Source organism: Rhipicephalus microplus, chromosome X (assembly GCF_043290135.1).
Source record: "Rhipicephalus microplus isolate Deutch F79 chromosome X, USDA_Rmic, whole genome shotgun sequence".
NCBI classification, from domain to species: Eukaryota; Metazoa; Arthropoda; class Arachnida; order Ixodida; family Ixodidae; genus Rhipicephalus; species Rhipicephalus microplus.
The window spans coordinates 243,189,375-243,207,940 of NC_134710.1; the positions used below are offsets into that span (position 1 = coordinate 243,189,375).

General features: G+C 44.4%; 1 protein-coding gene across 2 annotated transcripts; it reads right to left on the reverse strand.

Annotated features, from left to right (window-relative positions):
- Positions 1-1,922: 1,922 nt before the first annotated feature.
- On the reverse strand, positions 1,923-17,908 carry LOC142777131 (uncharacterized). 2 transcript variants are annotated; one of them, XM_075881464.1, is made up of 3 exons: positions 17,097-17,246; positions 3,412-5,275; positions 1,923-2,612 (listed from the first exon to the last, which is right to left on the reverse strand). In XM_075881464.1, the coding sequence occupies exons 1-3, from the start codon at positions 17,119-17,121 to the stop codon at positions 2,294-2,296; spliced, it is 2,208 nt and encodes a 735-aa protein (XP_075737579.1). In that variant the 5' UTR covers positions 17,122-17,246; the 3' UTR covers positions 1,923-2,293. The 2 variants fall into 2 exon arrangements, with proteins under 2 accessions (XP_075737579.1, XP_075737580.1); XM_075881465.1 differs by lacking the exon at positions 1,923-2,612 and adding an exon at positions 17,342-17,908 and having other exon boundaries at positions 5,147-5,275; positions 17,097-17,279.
- Between the last annotated feature and the right edge of the window lie 658 nt (positions 17,909-18,566).

The following is an 18,566-nucleotide window of genomic DNA, read 5'->3' on the forward strand; positions in this document are numbered from 1 at the left end:
GAACGCCTGGAATATTGCCTAGTTATTACAAATCACTGCTGTGAAGAATGTGTTTTTGATAAATGAACGTAGTCTCTATTACATAGAAAGATCCTGAAAAATAAAACTTTTGAAGTGTTAATGATGTAGGAAAGCTTCAAGGAGTTAAAGGCTGATCTCTTAATCTTATCTTTCTTCAGCCACCGGCAGATGTATATTTCCTGTTTTGATATTGCCTGTAAAATGCTGTAAACTGTAGTATAAATGTTAATAAATGAATAATTTCACAGAGATTTGTATGCATATCTATACACAACTCAATTACAGCAGCCATATTATGCTGCATCTTGCAGACGGTGCAAAGTGCCCAATTTCTGGTCTGCACAAAAGGTGGCTACTTACAGAACACATACAGGACGGAGACTTTGAGGTGATATATAAGCGGCGGCCAAATCAAAACATATGCGACGCATACAAGACGGCACCTTGAGTCGACATAAAAGCGGCCGCCAAATTGCAACAATCGGGAAGCATACAGGTTGCATCTTCATGTTGCCTCGGGGAACCATACAGTACACGTACAGGACATTGTTATTTTTATAAGGGGGTGTTTCTTCTCTCCATTGAAAATGTGTAAAGCTTCACATGTAAATTTCAATAGCCTGTGGCATTGATGGGAGCCAGATAGTTGGGGCGTTGACTGTTCCACCCGCTGTCGCTTAAACCAACTTCTTGTTACACCCCCGACCTATGCGTCAGTGCTGCCACTCTAAAGCCCAGCGGTAACTAGGAAATCCCAGTATATGTAGTTGTGAAAAAGGTACAATTGTACGCAATAGCTTCAGTGAAGTATGGCAACTGCATATGTGCTTAATACTACAAATGAGTTCTGCGGAAACCCCCGAGTTGGCGGAAGGGTGAAGAAAAGGAAAGAAGGCAACCACCCATGTGTAGCATGAAGCCACTAGGAAGGCCATATGTATTTCTCAGTTGGATTTTCTTGTCGCTTCATGGTACAAATGGGCGGTTGTCTCCTTTCCCTTTATTTATGTGCTTATTACCAATTTTGCCAGTTTTAATGCGAGAGCATTGAAAAGAAACAAAATGGGTATAAAGAAAAGAAAAAATATAAAGGTGAAGCAAAAAACAGAGACGAATAAAGACAACGAATATATAAAAAGCGAGAAATAGAGAGGGTTAGAAAGGAGAAAGCGAGACGCATAAGGTGAGATATAAAGACAGAGTGGCAGAAAGAAAAACAAACAAGAAAGTCCACCCAGTCTCACAGTACTTTAATGCTTTATACCCCTATTGCGAGGGTATGGTAGTAATTACTTTGTTGTAGTCCCGAGGATCTGCCCGAAACTGACACTGCCTGCTCCCACTTTGGAACAGAACGACAACACCCCTCTTCCACCGCGCGGGCACTCTGGTAGCTTTTAGCGCGAAATAATAAATATGGGCTGCGTAGCATCTGGGCCAACTCGCCCAATAAGTCGCTCTGTGGACTCTCTGCGCATCCCTGAAGATGTCCGCCAGCAGGTCACTGTACTGCATCCATTTGCACCATTGTTTAGGCTGAAGAGCATCATCAACTAATGCCGAGCAGTGCCAGAGCATATGACCTAAATCAAGCGAATCCCCCCATTTAGACTGAAACCACCTTAATTTTCTTTTCTACTTCAAGTTGCTTGAAAATACCAGCCTGAGATTTCACTACCTCCACCTCGCTACCACATTTCAACAAGTTGTCGGATGCAAGAAACACCGATTCCGATAAATAGTAATATTGATACTTCATAACATTTTGAGAGCAACAACGCGATAAAAAATTGTCCTGCCAAAGGTTCATTGGGGTTGAAGGGCAGTGCAGACGAACTGCATACAACAGCAATTGACTTCTCCAAGGTCACACAAATTCAGACATTTATTTGCGTATACAAGCAGAATATGGACATATGTGCACTGCAGTGCACGAAGAAATAAAACTAATATGCCAATACATATAATGCCACATACCCTTAAATTCACTAATACAATAGCAACAATATAATAATAGAACACTGAGACTTTTGCTGAGGTAAAAAATGATAAATTGAAATAGATGAAGCCAAAAACGGATGTGCAGTCGCTTACAGCCAAGCTTTAAATTACATGTGAACTTAAGAAGAGTGTCGGAATATATATATATATATATATATATATATATATACATTGCTGTACAACCTGCATTCTGTAACACTGGAAAAACCACTCAGAATAGAGAATAGTGGTTATAATGTACTTATTGCCCTTGGCTCACTCTGCTTCTGGTTTATTCAACCATAGGGTCGTCCGGCTTAGCGACAGTGCAGCGCTTCACATCGTCGAAGCCCAGGTAACGCCTCACGAAGCGCCAGCAGTCAACATTCAGGTCTTGAATTTGAAAGCTACAGCCGTCGATAGGTGGCGCACACGTCACCGCTTTCTTGACGACGCCGGTCAGTCTCATAAAGTCGTGCATTCCGTCGACGCTCACGAGACGGCTTCGTAGCATCTTGGCCACTTCCTCCACAGCTAGACCCTCTTTTTCGGCGAGCTCTCTCAAAAGAACTGGCCGCCGCGAAACTTTCTCCAGTGCGTTGGCGGCGTACCTATTTGATATGATAAGGATGATGCAAATAACAATTACTTACAGATAACAGGAACTGTCAGCATGCACCAAGCGTCGAACAAGCCAAAAAATTACACCATCTCCCGCTAAAGAAAACCATTTGTAGATGCGAACCTGCGGGTGCTAATGCTTACACTGGCCGCAACATTGACGCTGGCGCTCATTGCAGAGGAGAGAAACCTCTTGAGGTTTAAAGCATGCAGTGATTGACCAGTGTTTCCTACCAGAACATGTAAATCTCTGCTAATGGGCAATGAGCGATAGTATATATATATATATATATATATATATATATATATATATATATATATATATATATATATATATATATATATATATATATATATATATATATATATATATATATCACCAGCTATACTGTGCAAGGAGAGGATAGAATATTCTTAAACATATTAAAAGAATGCTCTTAGCGCCAGAGGTAACTGTACCATGGTAGCATACTTTGTAGGCGATAAAAATACACCCTTTATGTTTACTACGGCCCTCCGACATTGTTCTTGGTGGAGTGCAGTAATGTATCATGACTATGACATCCACGATTAGTTTCTTCAACGCGTTGTTTCTAAGGGGCCATCCCATTCGGTGCGTTTCCAATAGAAGTGCAATTTTGTCAATGCATTAAAACACTCACAGGTGGTGACCTTACCCCCAATTGTTGGTGCCACTTATAGCATCCATCCATACCAACAATAGCACTGCAACACCCACTGGACTGCAAGACACACTTCCGAGTAAAAGAAAACATAAGCAAGACCTACCAATCGAGTGTAGGAGACTGAATAGCGGCACCAGCACGTTTCACCAGGCCAGAGCTCCTTCTGGACACTTCCCTGACTTTGAACCAGCAGCACGTTGTTTCGGCATTCATTTTAGCAGTTTCGGAGAGGGAGACTTCTAAGAGATTGTAGTTCTCGTCGAGTTCCCTGGACAATGGTGAAACGAAGCCACTGGGGTCCCAATCTGGTTGATACTCTTCATAGAACGCTTGCGTTATGAACCTGCTGCGCCCGACAGTACGAGCAAGGTGGCCAGCATACGAGAAGTGGTCGCGTCCAGTAGTCCAGAGATATGTGATGCTGGTGTTCGACGAGAGAGATTCGAAAAGGGGCTCCCAGCATGCTGCGGGTGCATCTCCCGCTGTATTCGATACGTGAAGGATTATTTCTCGCAGCACAGTTGTTTCCTTAATGTACTTGGCCATGCAGTCGAACAACTGTTGATCGCGCTCACGTAAATCTATTACGACGGAAGTTAAGTGATTCAATGGAAGTAGTGATTGCAAAGCATCCACTTTCTCTTTCATCGCTCCGCCAATATAGACGCCTGAAAAGGCAGGGAAGCGCAAAAGGTCCAGTTCCACTGTTTCGGGAATATAATACCCAAAAGAAATACGTCCTGGTAAATTTGTCTGCTGTAGAGCTTCAAGAACAGGCAGATACATTTTGTAATCAGAGAAGAACGAGCTAATAACCTCTAGTCTCTTGAGATGCTTGTTATTGGGTAAAAATGCTAAGAAAGTGATCCAGTTCGTTGGATGCCACAGGGAATACGAAAGCTCGAGTTCTTCCAGTATGTTGTTTACCACCAGGGCATTCATGCAGCCGGTTAGTGCTGCCTCTGATATAATGTTAAATTCATCACGTGAGTCACGGAGAGTGAGCTTCTTTAGGTTGGTACATTCTGCGAGTATCCTGGTCAAAAAATTTACAGTTGTTTCACCGCCACAAACTTTATGAATGTAAAGCGTGGAGATATGATAATTGCAATCCAGCGCCTCTTCAAGCAAGGACCCTTCATGATCGAGTTCTTCACCCAAAAGGCTCAGTTTTGAGAGAAATCCATTACTTTTGACATATGGCCAGAAGGGCCCTGGTGGCTCTGCGGTGTCCCATTTCCCCAATATTTCGAGGTACTCCAGTGACGAGTTTGCGGCAAGGGCATGAATAAATGTCTGTGACAGCTGGTTGTTCTGAGAATGTGCTCGGAAAACGAGTGAAGTAAGGCAGGCGGTGTTTCTCAGTAGAGCCGATATGGCAGCCACAAGAATGTCCGACTTCCCAGACACGTAGACATGCAGCTCTTCTAGATGGACAAGTCTGGACAGGAGTGTCACAATATTTCTTTTCACAGTGTCTCCACAAGGACAATCCACCTTGAGCCTTTTCAGGCAAGAGTATTCGGTCAGTTCAAGCAATATACAGCTGTGAACTTTCATCCAGTTACATCGCAATTTGAGGTTTTCGATGCATCCATGGGTTTGCATCAGCCATAGAAGAAACTTTTTTGAACGCTGCCAGTCAACGTTTCGAGGAGGAATTCTTTTTGGTTCGTCAGTTGGAAAGCAAACTAAGGACAAGCCACCACGCTTTTTCCGAAGCTCCATGCAGATGTCAAAGAGTAGCTCATTGCATGTGGGGAGGACGTCGTTGATAGGACAGCTTCGATTGTCGTTAAAGGCGGTTGGCTTATCGGAAGTACATCGCAGTTCCCCTTGGCCACCAAAAAAGCTGGTCGCATCGTCGACCTCATCTGCCGAGGCAGCCACAGTCGGTCGCTCATGTTCTGCAGAAAGATCTTGTATTTCCTCCATAGCAGGATCAACAAAGCCAGCCAAGTTGCAACCTGCGCAATGCAAATTAGCGCCATACTGAAAGCCTGCTTATCGCATGTAGGCAACTTGTATCATTTTCAGATGTTCTAAATGCTGATTAAGCAAAAATAGAAATAGTACTTCACACTATATACGCATTGCTATGTAGAGCTCAAAAGGGTGTAGGCACCAGTACATTACAATAAAAGGACAACAGCACAATCTTTTCACGCTTGCTAGAAATATCAGGATGAATTTTCGCATGGAACAGCTTGGTCGATGTTTATTTAAAAGTCTGGAAAAACAGCCTGGCTACATTTCAAGGCTTGCCACGATAACTGTAAGCGGAAAGGTCAAGGAACTGCTGCCAAAGGTGAAACGTAGAGGATGCGTATGATTATTACGACAACGGTTTTGAGGAAGTACAGCGGCCGAAATACTGCGGGCACAACCTAACGTTTTCATGAGGTTTTCAGAGCTAAAGCTATATAGGCGAACATAGCTAATATGTCCCCCTTGAAGCCACTGCATTCCTTTATTGCAACAGCCGCTTTGGGGAGTCACCTCAACGCTCGGAGACTGCTTTTGCACCTCTTGCGCCAGTCCTCACGGGATCATAGAGGGCAGTAGCGAGCTGTGAAGTTACTGTAAATGCTACTTTTAGGTTGCATAGTTGCGCCTCTCATAGAACTTGCCATTCGCGCCCCCATTCGCCAAGCGCGATCACATGCGCAATAAACTTCAGGGAAAGACAACTTCATGGCCGCGCGGGTGCTGGCGACTGCTGCGTCACCACCACTGCTACATAGAGAAATATACTATATAAAGAGTAGCCACTGGAGCCTTTTAGTGGCCGAGCAAGGAAAGTTCCAATCCACAGCTAAATAACGTACCTATGCTCGCTTCTACTCCTTTGTCAAGAAATGTAATAGCCACCTCAGAAGGACAACAAAAACAAGTTTGGCATCAAATTTTTGCAAAAAAAAATTTTTATTTGTTTGCACAATTTTTCATATCTGCTCTTCATCGTGTCAAGCTGAGGACGTTTAATGCCTACCTCAAAAATCAGTAAAGTCTGTCCAGATAGTGTTGCCATTCTGCATAAGTTTTGCTCAAAGGGTGCACATTCATTTGGTTTAGATGCAATGTACATGTATTCCCCTTGCGGAGGCTTAGGTGTGTAGCCTAGTGGTAAAGACACTCGCTTTCGGAGCTTGAGAGTACGGGTTCAAATCCTAGCATCGGCAAGAAATTTTTGTTATTTTATTTATGGTGAATACATTATAAAGTCTGACCAGCAACTCATGGCACTGAGAACAGCGCAGTAGCTCAGCCGCAGGGTCCTATGGGTGTGTCCTCTCTTGATGAAAGTAAGTTTCTTTATTACCGCTACACTACCCAAGCAGTCCAGCGAGGCAATCCCGCTGAGGGCGAAAGTACTGCTTCATTGGCGTTGTGATTGTGTTGTCTGTTTTTAGTGAACAGCAGTGTTAGTGGTGTCTGTGCAACACAGCGCCATGAGTGACGTGCGATTATGAAGTGCACTTAAAAACTTGATGGCGATATTTTTGCGACTACAGTTGATTATAACAAACAGGGTATGTATCCTTTTGCATGCCCTCGCTGACATACATCGCACGGTACGAAATGATAAGATTGTGCGTGAGTAAATGTTTGAATATTCACCTTGCACATCTATCAAAACAGTATAAATCAATCTGGGCACTGTGCGGCACCACAGTTGAAGCCTCACTGAGTGTTCACGTTAAGCCACAGCTATGTAGAGATCTGCGGAAAATTCTTATTTGCTTGCGTTATCTGCGAAACACGGAAATATAACGCGAGCAATAGGATTTTCAAGCCACCTACTACTTTATCACTTAAATAAGCCAGAAACTACATAAAACGAGTGATTTACGGAACTTAATTTGTTGAGAATAGTGTACAAGATTCTCATTGATTGATTGATTTGTGGGTTTTAACGTTCCAAAACCACCATATGATTATGAGACGCCGTAGTGGAGGGCTCCGGAAATTTTGACCACCTGGGATTCTTTAACGTGCACCCAAATCTAAGTACACGGGCCTACAACATTTCCGCCTCCATCGGAAATGCAGCCGCCACAGCCGGGATTCGATCCCGCGAGAGTGAACGAGATTAACTTGCATTTAGAGGTGTTAAGAACTTGAGGGACATCTGCCAAGTTTCGCACCACAGGAACGTTAGGTCAAGATCATTTTGGAGAGCGGAATGATCATTAAAACATTTAATATTGCGGTATATGACGCTGGTCTATTCATAACTTTCAGCTACAGTGGCATCCCCGTCATTCGGCAACCGATAAAAGCCATGATGCGGTGATAGAACGAAAACATGCCTCGCGGCAATGTACAAGCCGAGCTTCGTCGTCATTTTTTCCCACAACTGCTTGCGCGTGCGGGAACCGAAGTACAATAGATTTTGTTGGAGCAAAGTTGTGAAACCTTTCAGCTTTCATAAGGGGCAAATAATAAAAGAGCAATCACGTGTGCCGCGGGCTGTAATACTCAAATTGCAATGTGGAACGCTTCATAGACGTTCTTGGTTTTTCAGCTGGTGACGAAAAATGCAATGGGCTATTATAGTGAGCATAGTGAAGCTTGTCACAATAACATTGTGGTTACCAGCATAAACTTGAAATTGGCGGACTTCTAGGCAGCAACAAAACTGCTTGGATTTTATTTACCAAGACCATGATAAGATTTGGCAAGCTGTAGTGAGGGCTTCTGGATTCATTTTGACCGCTTATAGTTCCTTAAAGGGCCACTCACCAGGTTTGACAAATTTTGAGCTGACAAGCGCAATGCAGAGACGAGGCGTTCATTATCACGTCTCCCGAAATATGCATTGCTACGCGCTGCGGAAATGGTTCAAATTTCAAGATGAACGCTGCTCTTTCTCCCCTCTGCCGGCGCACGCCTAGAGAAAGAGGGCATGACGGGGGGTATGAATAGTCCTACGTACACGGCGATGCAGTGACGTTGGTCCTCTACATAGACGACTCTGCTCTGACGTTGCAGACAGTGGCACGTGATATGGCGGAAATTATTTAACATGGCATGCGTAGTTTATGTTTTTCTTCCTTGAAAAGATCAATAAAGCTCTAGATAAATAATGAGACGCAATAAGAGAATGTGATAGTCTTTTTCCTTTTTCTCTGGCGAATTGTAACGAGATGTGGGGCTAATGTGTCGGTGTTTCGCATGCGTTCGTTTCCCCGCGGTCAGCGCATGGTGCAGACGGCCGCCGTGGAACGCTCCTACACGTTCGCGCACTCATTGTGTTCATCTATTTTACCGCCTCTAAGCCAGCGTTTCCAAACGTTCCCACAAAAACAGGCACAAGACCACAAATTAACGCTGGTCAACAAAGCAACGCCGCTCCTGTGCTCGGAATTGGACTTGTTTGGGCACGTCATGCGCACGTCATCTCTTGGTCGGATGCTGGTGAAAGTGGAGAAGATATTTGGCTTGCGAAGGCTACATGGAGGAGCGGCAAGGGTTTCGAGCTCGCCTCCTCTCATTCTCTTTTTGTGCCGCTTCCAGAAACCTGTTTTCTTCGCTCGTCATGAACGGATTCGAAACATTTTTGTGGCAAAATATTCCTCATAAGACACCCAACAACTTCCACTGTCTAGCAAAAATTTTGTATGGAGCCTGGTGAGTGGCCCTTTAAAGTGCTCCTAAATAGCCATAATTCAAGCACAAATACTTCAATACAAAACACCCACGTTTATACGCTGCATACTTTACGAGGTTATGCTTCACGATGCCCTCTGGTTGACTGAGTGCAGCGCGCAGACTGTATACAAACCTGGCAATGCAGTTTACGATATGTGACCGCAGTGCCAGAACACAACCTAGTGATTAGACACAGCAAAGTCAGACACGCCATATTTCTCTTTTTAGGTGGGGTTCATGGGTATTATTAATGCACCTAAGAAACGTTCCTTAGAAATTTGCTCAAAAGAAAGACACTTTAGCGCGTCGATGTGTCAGCGAGCGCTTCCTTCATAGACACAAGCATTCGTTAATAGAAGAATTACATCCTAGAACGAAACCATAAGAAGCTAAAGAGATCGCAATTACACTACTGCTCGAAAATTTTGATGCTACCTATAGTCTAAGTGACTAAAAAAATGCCGCGCCCACCTTCCCTAGGGGGGAACTTGAGTAAATGCGTCCCAGAGTGCAAGGGGGGTATCACGTGATGTTGCATAACTGGGTATGGCTTGGGAATGCTTACTTGTTATTTCATAATCAATTATTCCCATTTATTAAATGAAAGAGAAGTGCTGCCTTCAATGAGTGGTGGGATGCTGATGTGCGATTCAGTGCCCACATATACGGGGTAGCTACGGTGAACATTTGTACAGCTCGAGCAGTCGGTTTTACTAGCAGACGCTGCCTGCGTCGACCTTGTCAGGTGAGAAAAAAAAGCGGGGGTAAACAGTTCGCACGAGAAGCGAGCACGCACACCATACGCGAGGCGCGAGCATACGCAGTGGGACCTGGCGAACAAGCGTGCCCGAAATCCGAGCCACGTGGAAGCAGCTCGTCTTTCCGGCGCATTGTCTGGTGGTGGGGGTGCTGTTACGCCTGGGAGTTCACACTGAACGTCAATGCCTCTGCAAAGGCAATCTGTTTCAAGGCCAGCAATAGAGCTCGCCTGACACGATCTACTCAACGACGTCATCAAGCGGCGGCGCCTGTCTGTCACGCAACGCACAGCAAGCTCCCTCAGTCTACGAGCCCATTAAAGCAATCGGCGCCTTCCAGTCTGGTGAGTCTTTTGCAATGCGTGGGAACGTCACTCGTCCTTGGCTGCAACCACGTGCAACAGCTCCAGGTTTGATGAGCATGACGTGACCCAGTGGCGGGCCCCTTTGGAGAATAGTGACATCACAGCTAGCGGCGCTTCTGGTTAGACATTGGTGACTCAAAAGATCCACCCAGTGCCGATAAGAAAACCGCTGCGGCCCGTGGCCAGCAGCTGACCTATGCGTCAGAGAGAAGCCGGTGTATGCGTGTGAGAGAAGACATCTCGGCTCTTCGTGTCCCTAAGCTGTCGGCCCCAGTGTCGAATATGCAACGCCTCTATTTCTATGCTGCACATAAACCTTGCATTAACTCACGGTTGTCTCGTCCGCTTTTTCATCAGCTCTGCACAGAAGCAGTCGCGAGCTGAGTAACAAACTCTACCAAAAAGCTGGTGACCTTGGCGGCAGAGTTCGAAGCAGTGTGCCTTCAGGACCGTGTTGGCATCGCGCCTTCGTAAGAAGGTCGAAATTTAGTAGCACTGGAGTCTGCAAAGTATGCGAAGCCATGAGAATTTTTCAAATGTATGTCGTAACAGTAGCACTGCATGTATTTTATGATTTAAAAGAATCTTTTTCAAGTTTCTCTTTTTCCTTCGCTGTGCTTTGTTTATCGACTTTTCTCTTCCTCACCATGCGAGTACGAAGAGCAGTGAGTGCACTTATCTGTGAGTAAACAAGTTTATTCCGTAAATTACATGAGCAGACAAGGATGTTTATATCACAATAAACTCTCAGGATCATCAAAACGCTTGTAGAAGAGAAATAAAAGGGGCTATTTCTTAAAAATTGTGGCGTGCTCAACGTTCTTATTGTCGTCACATTTGGCATTGTTTATTGCGATGGCATCCGGAATGCGATGCCCGCTTACTCGAAATGTAAAAAATTATCGAAGGCGGTTTAGGGGTCCTTTAATGAGGGTGCACGAAATATCGAATATTATGGGCAGGCGCCAGAGAAAGAAAATTTCTTTGTTAGATCAAGAACATTGTCAGACCTGATATCGTTAGATAAAGTAATAAATGTTAAAATTTTTATAGACCTTGCTGGTACAATGAATTCTAAAACTTCGAGGCATTTTTTTGTTGATAACCCAATAATGACTGATATGTGGAGTTTAACGTCCCAAAACCACCATGTGATTAGGAGAGACGCCGTAGTGGAGGGCTCCGGAAATTTTGAACAACTGGGGTTCCTTAATGTGCGCCCAAATCTGAGCACACGGGCCCACAATAATTCCGCCTCTATAAAAAATGCAGCCGCTGCAGCCGGGATTTGATTTCGCAACCTGCGGGTCACCAGCCGAGTTCCTTAGCCACTAGATCACCCCGACGGGGCGATGACCCAATAATGATCACAGTGAAAAGGATGCCTAGCATCTACCTGCTTCATACAATGCATCTGGCACCAAGTGAAGTTGTGCACGTGCTGCACAAAGCAAGGGGTGCATGAATAGTAAATTTTAGAGCAAAATGGTGTACTAATGTGAATCGAATGCCTTTTGAGTAGCGAGGCAACTGTTTTTGAAGCAGCACTAGAATGGTCATTATAACCATTTGCTAAATAGCCCAAGAATTCGACATTTTACTCGACACAAATATTCACAGAGGAAGATTATGTTTACTTATAGGCGATAAAAGCATACGAAAACTATGTAAAGAGACAAAGTTGTACACAGCAGCAACTAAAGATATAAAACTATTTTGTAACTGCATGTTGGAATACTGCAGTAACTACAAAGTGGCATCTTGGCAATAGCTTTTAAATAAAACTGGCATATATATATCAAACAATATTGTCATGTGGCCGTGAAGTGGACGAAGGCAGCAGTCAGCAGGTTGAGAACAAAACATTTATTTGGCGAACTTGAGCCAAGAAACATAAATCACACTACAGCAATGCTCGCTGTACTCTGATGGCCGCGAACAGAGCAGCGTTTGTTAATAAACTGACAAGCAATAACGTGCGTCTGCTTTTATGCGCGAACCATCGAAGCTTCCAGCATTATCACTGGTAGCTGCGTAATCACTCAATGAAGATAACTATTCACGTCCAGCGCGCATTACTAACGGATGTAAGCAAATTCGTGACTAAAATTCGATTGTACAAAAAACTTTTGTTGAAACCTAATAAAAGCTTTGGCCAGTGCAATGATCATACCAAAAGAAATTGGATATTCCTAAAAATACATTTTCCAACAATGGTTTTTTTTTATCTATGTAGCCACTGCTGTGTATGCCTATACGAACTTTCTTGCATCTTGTTGTAGCTGCAGTAGCTATTGATAGTCATACACTTACTGAAATTTTTGAAAAAAAAAAGAGGCATATAACAAGGCTATTGCAAGGCAACTAGGGATGGAGAAAGAATGTGAAGTGCTTACATTACACACAATATACATCTTTACCTTGACAGAAAACTATCCCTGGCCAGGCAAGCCGACCAGGAAATCTCTAGAGAAGGTAACGGTTGGAAACCTTCGGACCTACCGGACGACACATGGGTGGCCCTGAAAAGGGCCGTTTGATCAAAGTTCAGTGAGATCGAAAGTTGGGCTGGGCAAATTGGTGATGGAGCATCCTAACGTGTGAAGATGCGCACAGAAACCAGACATGTAAAGCAGAATATGATTCGACAGGCCAGCCACTGCACTTGCATCTAGCTTATTTTGAAGGGGAAAAAAAGGTGGAGGTAATACACATATGCAGAAGTACATCACTTGCAACAAAGAGCTTTGCTCATAACAATGCATAAAGTTGTCAAATTAGTTGCATGTGGTGCACTTGTGCATGCGAGTATTACCACCTCCCCTTTGCCCCTTCAAAATAACATAGTCGCAAGTACAGTGGGTTGGCCTGTCGAATCATATTCTCCCTTACATGTCTGGTTTCTATACGCTGTTTCACCCGTTAAGATAGTCTAAAGCTGTCTTGGTCCATGGCGAGAGCACAGGCGAAGGAATTCGGAACATTCGCAAGACTTGTGCCTTTTGGTGCTGCAGTAGCTGCACTTCAGCACCCAGTAGCAGGCACCTAACTCGATTCGCCCGTGCGACTGGATTCCGAGTCGAAAGTCTCAAACAAGAGAAGCCACGATGATTTTGGCAAGCTGATCTATGCCCCGGGCTCTGTCTACATGGTAGCCATCAAATGCGAAGAGCGCACGTCGTGGCTCTTTTGAGGAGTTTAGAAAGAGATGCGGTGGGAGCAAAAAATTACTGTGATTAGGAAAAATGTGGTGCATTAAGGCATGAAAAAAATCATAGGTCAACTTAAGTTGATGCGCACACACACACACACACACAAAAAAAAGGTAGTGAAAATGGGGCCACAGCGTAGTTTCATAAGGGAGAATGCGAAACATCGGCAAGTTGGTGGTCCATTATATTGCCTAACAGTGCAAGAAAGGATAAGCACAGCGCTTGTCTGTGTTTCCTTCTCGTCCTTTTTTGCGCTGTTAGTCAATATAAGGGAGAAACTAGGCAACATCATGCTACTATGCTCGATTGCAGAAGAAACATGAACGGTGATTTCTCGGGATATGTAATTATAGCCATGACTACGTGCCTATTTACTCTACGTTAGTGCTACTGCTAAACAATTTGACAGGGCACCGGGTCCCACTGCAAATACCGTGGAGCAATGCCCTGCAAAAAGCATTTTAAGCCATTAAGAAACAGTTATTAAGAGCGCCGACACTTCATGCTGCCGGCATAAGCAAGGGTTACATGCTGACAACAAATGCATCCGACGTAGCTTTAGGAGGATGTCTCGCTCAAATTGATGAAAATGGCAGGGAATCGCTGGTGGCTTTTCTCAGCAAGAAGCTAACACCAGCCGAAACCCGCTGGGCCACAACAGAGTAAAACTTATGCTGTCATATGGGCAATACAGCGTCTTGAGACATGACTTTTTGGTGCAAATGTCACAATGGTGACTGACCATAATCCTCCAAATTTCTTCACTTTGAGGTCTGCTCAGAGTGCTTGGCTGATGTGCTGGGCACTGGCACCACAGAAGTTTAATGTCGCAATGTTACACAGAAAGGGTAGACTTAATGTGAACGTGGACGCGTTGTCCCTGCTGGCAAGCTCTTATTCGTTGGGATAGAATATAAATGCATGGATACGAGTTATACTGGTCATGGTACTGTGGACCTTTAGTTTTTTTTTCTGCAAAAGAGTAGCTACTTGGGCGGGTTGGTACTGCATTTTAAAAGAAATAAACTTTCTTGGTGCGCAGATAGGAAAGAGCGCTTTTAGCGAGTGGCACATTCCTACTTTGCACTCCCTCTGTGATTCAAGTGCATTATCCCGCCTCGACAGGAAGCAACAAATGCCGACGTCGGACATTAGCGAGTTGCATCACGAGACGTTTATGCAACACAGTGGCGGCAGAGCAGTCATGGACACGTTACCAGTAAAAAGTAACAGTGTTACAGTTACAGTACCTAAGTAAAAAAAGTAACTCTGTTACAGATACAAAGTTTTCAAAAGTAACTTGTTACATTTAGTTATTGTAAAAAGTAACGTCGATACTTTTTAATTACCACATAAAATAAGTAATTGGTTACATACAAAATTATAGAATATATTTATTAGAGACGTATGAAGAAGAACGGGGAGTGCGTAACGAGAGGAGCCGATGTGCATTAAGTCTATTTTCTATGTTGTTCATTGTGTGCTAGACACAAATCCAAAAGCTTTGTGTCCGCTGGGCATACAAACCCCTTTTAAGCCCTGCTGTAACTTGGGGCACATGTTCACGAAACCCAAAGACCGCACACCTGCAAACGATCAGTACAAGATCACCTATAAGTACGATGCGGGCATTCTGAAGCGACATAATTACATTGATCACCTGAATTACATCATTTACATGATCAATTACCTAGATCATAATTACACCTTAATCTACTCGTCCAGCAGGCGGAAGGTCATGATTCGGCTATGCGTACATTGCAAAAGGGTGTCTTGAAGGGTGCCATGACTACATGGCAAGTTTTTTTGATTTTGAAGTCAACTCGGGTGCAGCCTGCACACTCATTAGTGAGGCCACGTACAACGCCACATGAACAGATGACCCACCACGGCTTCAGACTGACAACATTCGCTTACGCACATGGTCAGTACAGTCTCCTTGAGTTCTCGAGATACTGGCTTTCTACGGCAAATTCTTGAAGAACAGGGCAACAGTTGCCAGCTGTCTCTGCAATCTCCTTCAGGAAGACGTCACATGGAGATGGGAGACCAAGCATCAAGAAGCATTTGTCAAGCTCAAGACAATTGCTTCTCAGTCACACTGTACTGGCACACTATGACGAACAGAAGGAGCTTCTTGTCTCATTTGACGCTTCATTATACGACATAGAAGCTGTTCTGTCTCAATGTAATAACCAGAATGGAAAGGCGCCAATCTTGTTTGCATTTCGGACTCCAGGGCCGGCCGAACGCAATTTCGCTCAGTTGGACAAAGAAGGCCTTGCCGTGGCATTTGCACCCTTTACGTATATTGCGGGTAGAAAGGTGATTCGTCACTGACCATCAACCACTGCTCGGCATATTGGGTCTATAAAAGCCAACGGCTCAAGTCCTTTCTCGACGTATGACCAGATGGTGCATCAAGTTACCGGCGTATGACTACAGCATCATCTACAGACATGGCAGGAACCACCAGAATGCTGATGCATTAAGCATTTCTTAAAAGACCTGCCATTACAATGGCAGGTCTTTTAAGAAATGAAACGCGACCAAGCTGGATGACAATTATTGTTGTGGGACAAAAAGACACCCTTTTTACTCTATATTTTTTCAGATTTCAGTATATGTAGGTATAGTGATCAAATCAACATTGTGATTTTGGCACTAAAAGCTCATGTCTTTACTCTTACATAGGTTCATCTATTTAGCGCTGAAAACATGATAGCTCAACAACTCTTCTAAAAACAAGTTCTTATACAGTGGTCAAGTTTGTAGTGCTATTTTAACATGCTAACGAGTTGTACTTAAAGTACACTCGAAGTTCTTGCTTTTAAATGCCTTTTTGAGCCTGATGAAGAGAAGGTAATCTTTGTAATCTAAATTACATGGCAAAGCTTCTACAAAGCCCTTGTGAAAGAAATGTGGAGCTCACTACTGAAACTTTCTCGAAGCCCACATGACAGCATCGAAGTAAAGCTAACATTCTCCAAAAAAAAAGTAATGTGAAGGCAACTTTGGTAAAATGCAAGCTCAGTCTACTTTTAGATGTCCATGAAATGCTTGAAAACCAATACTTCTGACGCCCAGTTTGACCACCTTGTAAGTATTAAGCTGCCACAGGTGGTGGGCTTTCACAGAACACTGGTAAAAGCTGCTTTGTGTACGTAACCCAAGAGCAGTGTCACGTAAGTGCAAACATGTGAGTAAAATCATCTGCACTAAACTCTCTACAGATTGGTACATGCTGCAGTGTTAAATGGAATGCCTCAAACGAAGGTAAAAACCCGCTAACATTATGGATATTGCCAGCAGTCTTGAATCCGTTGCAAAAGGCTTCTCTGCTGAGCCAATCATTTTATGACTACTGACCTACCTTCGTTTTGGAGACTAAAGACATGAATTCACTTCATCAAAAGTAAAAGAAACTACCTTAGTTATGCGATTTGCGCTAGAATGCTTTGGATTCCCGAGCAACACAAATTGCAAAGACCAGCTCTCTCAACTCAAGACGCGTATAGATGAGACTCTGGCCAAGAGCATGTCTTATGTTGTTGCCATTATCGTTGTCAGGGCTCGACATGCTTTGTACCAGTACCTTCATTTCACTATTTTACAGTGCGCTTTAATGGGCTCTGTTGGCAGTGCCGGTCGTGATCCGCATGTTAGAATTTTAATCCTCAAGACCTCTATTACATCATTTTACCACAAACAATGAGTGACTAGTGCGGCTAAATAGTTTTTAAAAACGCTGCGTGCAGACCACGAACATATGGCATTTTCATGCCGGCGCAAGCTTACCTGGGCGTTCAAGATGCGAACACATGGCTAGCGCTTTAGCGTAGCCGTAAGCTTGCGGTTCAGCAAGCACGCTTTCCTTGTCCTGTGCACCGCATCGGCGTCTTCGGGGTTGAAGCAGCGTGGGAGGACCTTGAAGACATAGACGATAGGGGCCATGTTGTGCTGCAGTTGTAAAAGCAACTCCTGAAATGCAAAAAAATGCAACTTTGAGCACCTGACGCCATGCATAAGACAATATTACGTACCTCAATATTGTCGCATATCTCCTGAGGCTCCCCGTTGACGTAGGCAAGGTTGTTGCCTCCAACGTATAAAATGGCAAAATCGAAACGCTTGAAGTGCATCGCACTGACAGCCTCGGCCATGCGCACAGCGTCATAGCCAGCGAAACTAAATGTGCAGGTCTTGACGGACCCCTTCAAGGGAAGGCGACTCCTGCACATAAATTTCACTTGGCTGTCACCAATCACCATGTTGTGCAAAGAAGGCATAGCTAGCTCCACATGCAAAGACAAGACCGGCGAGGCTTGACTGCGACTGTTGACTGGCAGGCTGGGGACAAGGCCGAGGAATCGTCGAATCTTTCCCTAGGTACAGCAGTACCTATCTAAGGGCAGGGAGTACCTCCCTATGGTAACATCAGATCCGGTTTCGCGCCAAACCGGGAGAGCCCTGACTCCGGGCATACACTTTCTTATTGACATGCAGGTACGCTCTGCACAGGTGACAACGACGTTACTAAACGGTGGGCGGTGCACTTGTTCAGTCGAAAATCTGTGATCCCTCTGGGCGGTTTCGTCACATCTGCATCATAAGACGAAGGGCGTTTCGACTGATAAAACGCGCTTGCATCAACGAAAGCGCCCTGACCAAGCGCGGATGTTCGCTTAACCAAGCGCACCTTTGAACGTTGTCACAGATGAAGAGCAGGCCTGCACGTCTGTAAGGCCGCGCTTGCTCTTATGCACGTGACGTCACAACCCCTAGCCATCCACAACGGGCGCAAGGTGTTGTGCCGCAGAGCAAGGCCGGCTGCTCCTGTGCTATATACAGACGTGGCTGTACACCTGCGCAAGCATGCAGAGAACACCCTTACATATCGCCAAGATTACACACTAATATCGCAACGTCACATACGAATGCAATTTGAATATAAAGCTTAGTTGGAAGTTAGCGCTGTCCTCCTTTGTCCGTAGCTAAGCAGCCATTTGTATGAGCTCAGTGAGTGAGCAGACGGTGAAGAGGAAAAAGATGACGCGCGCCTGCTACGCATTCCTTTTTAAAATCGAAATTTCACGAAACTGCTGGTTTCATGGTCAATCCCCTGTGATGTGTAGGAGCCATATATGAAGGAACTCAAGTGAGCAAGCAATGCGCTAAAATATACAATCCGGCCATCATGATTCTCTCTCGGTTATTATATAAGTCTTGTAGCAGTTTTTAAGGCACTAAGTCAAAAATAATTTAAGG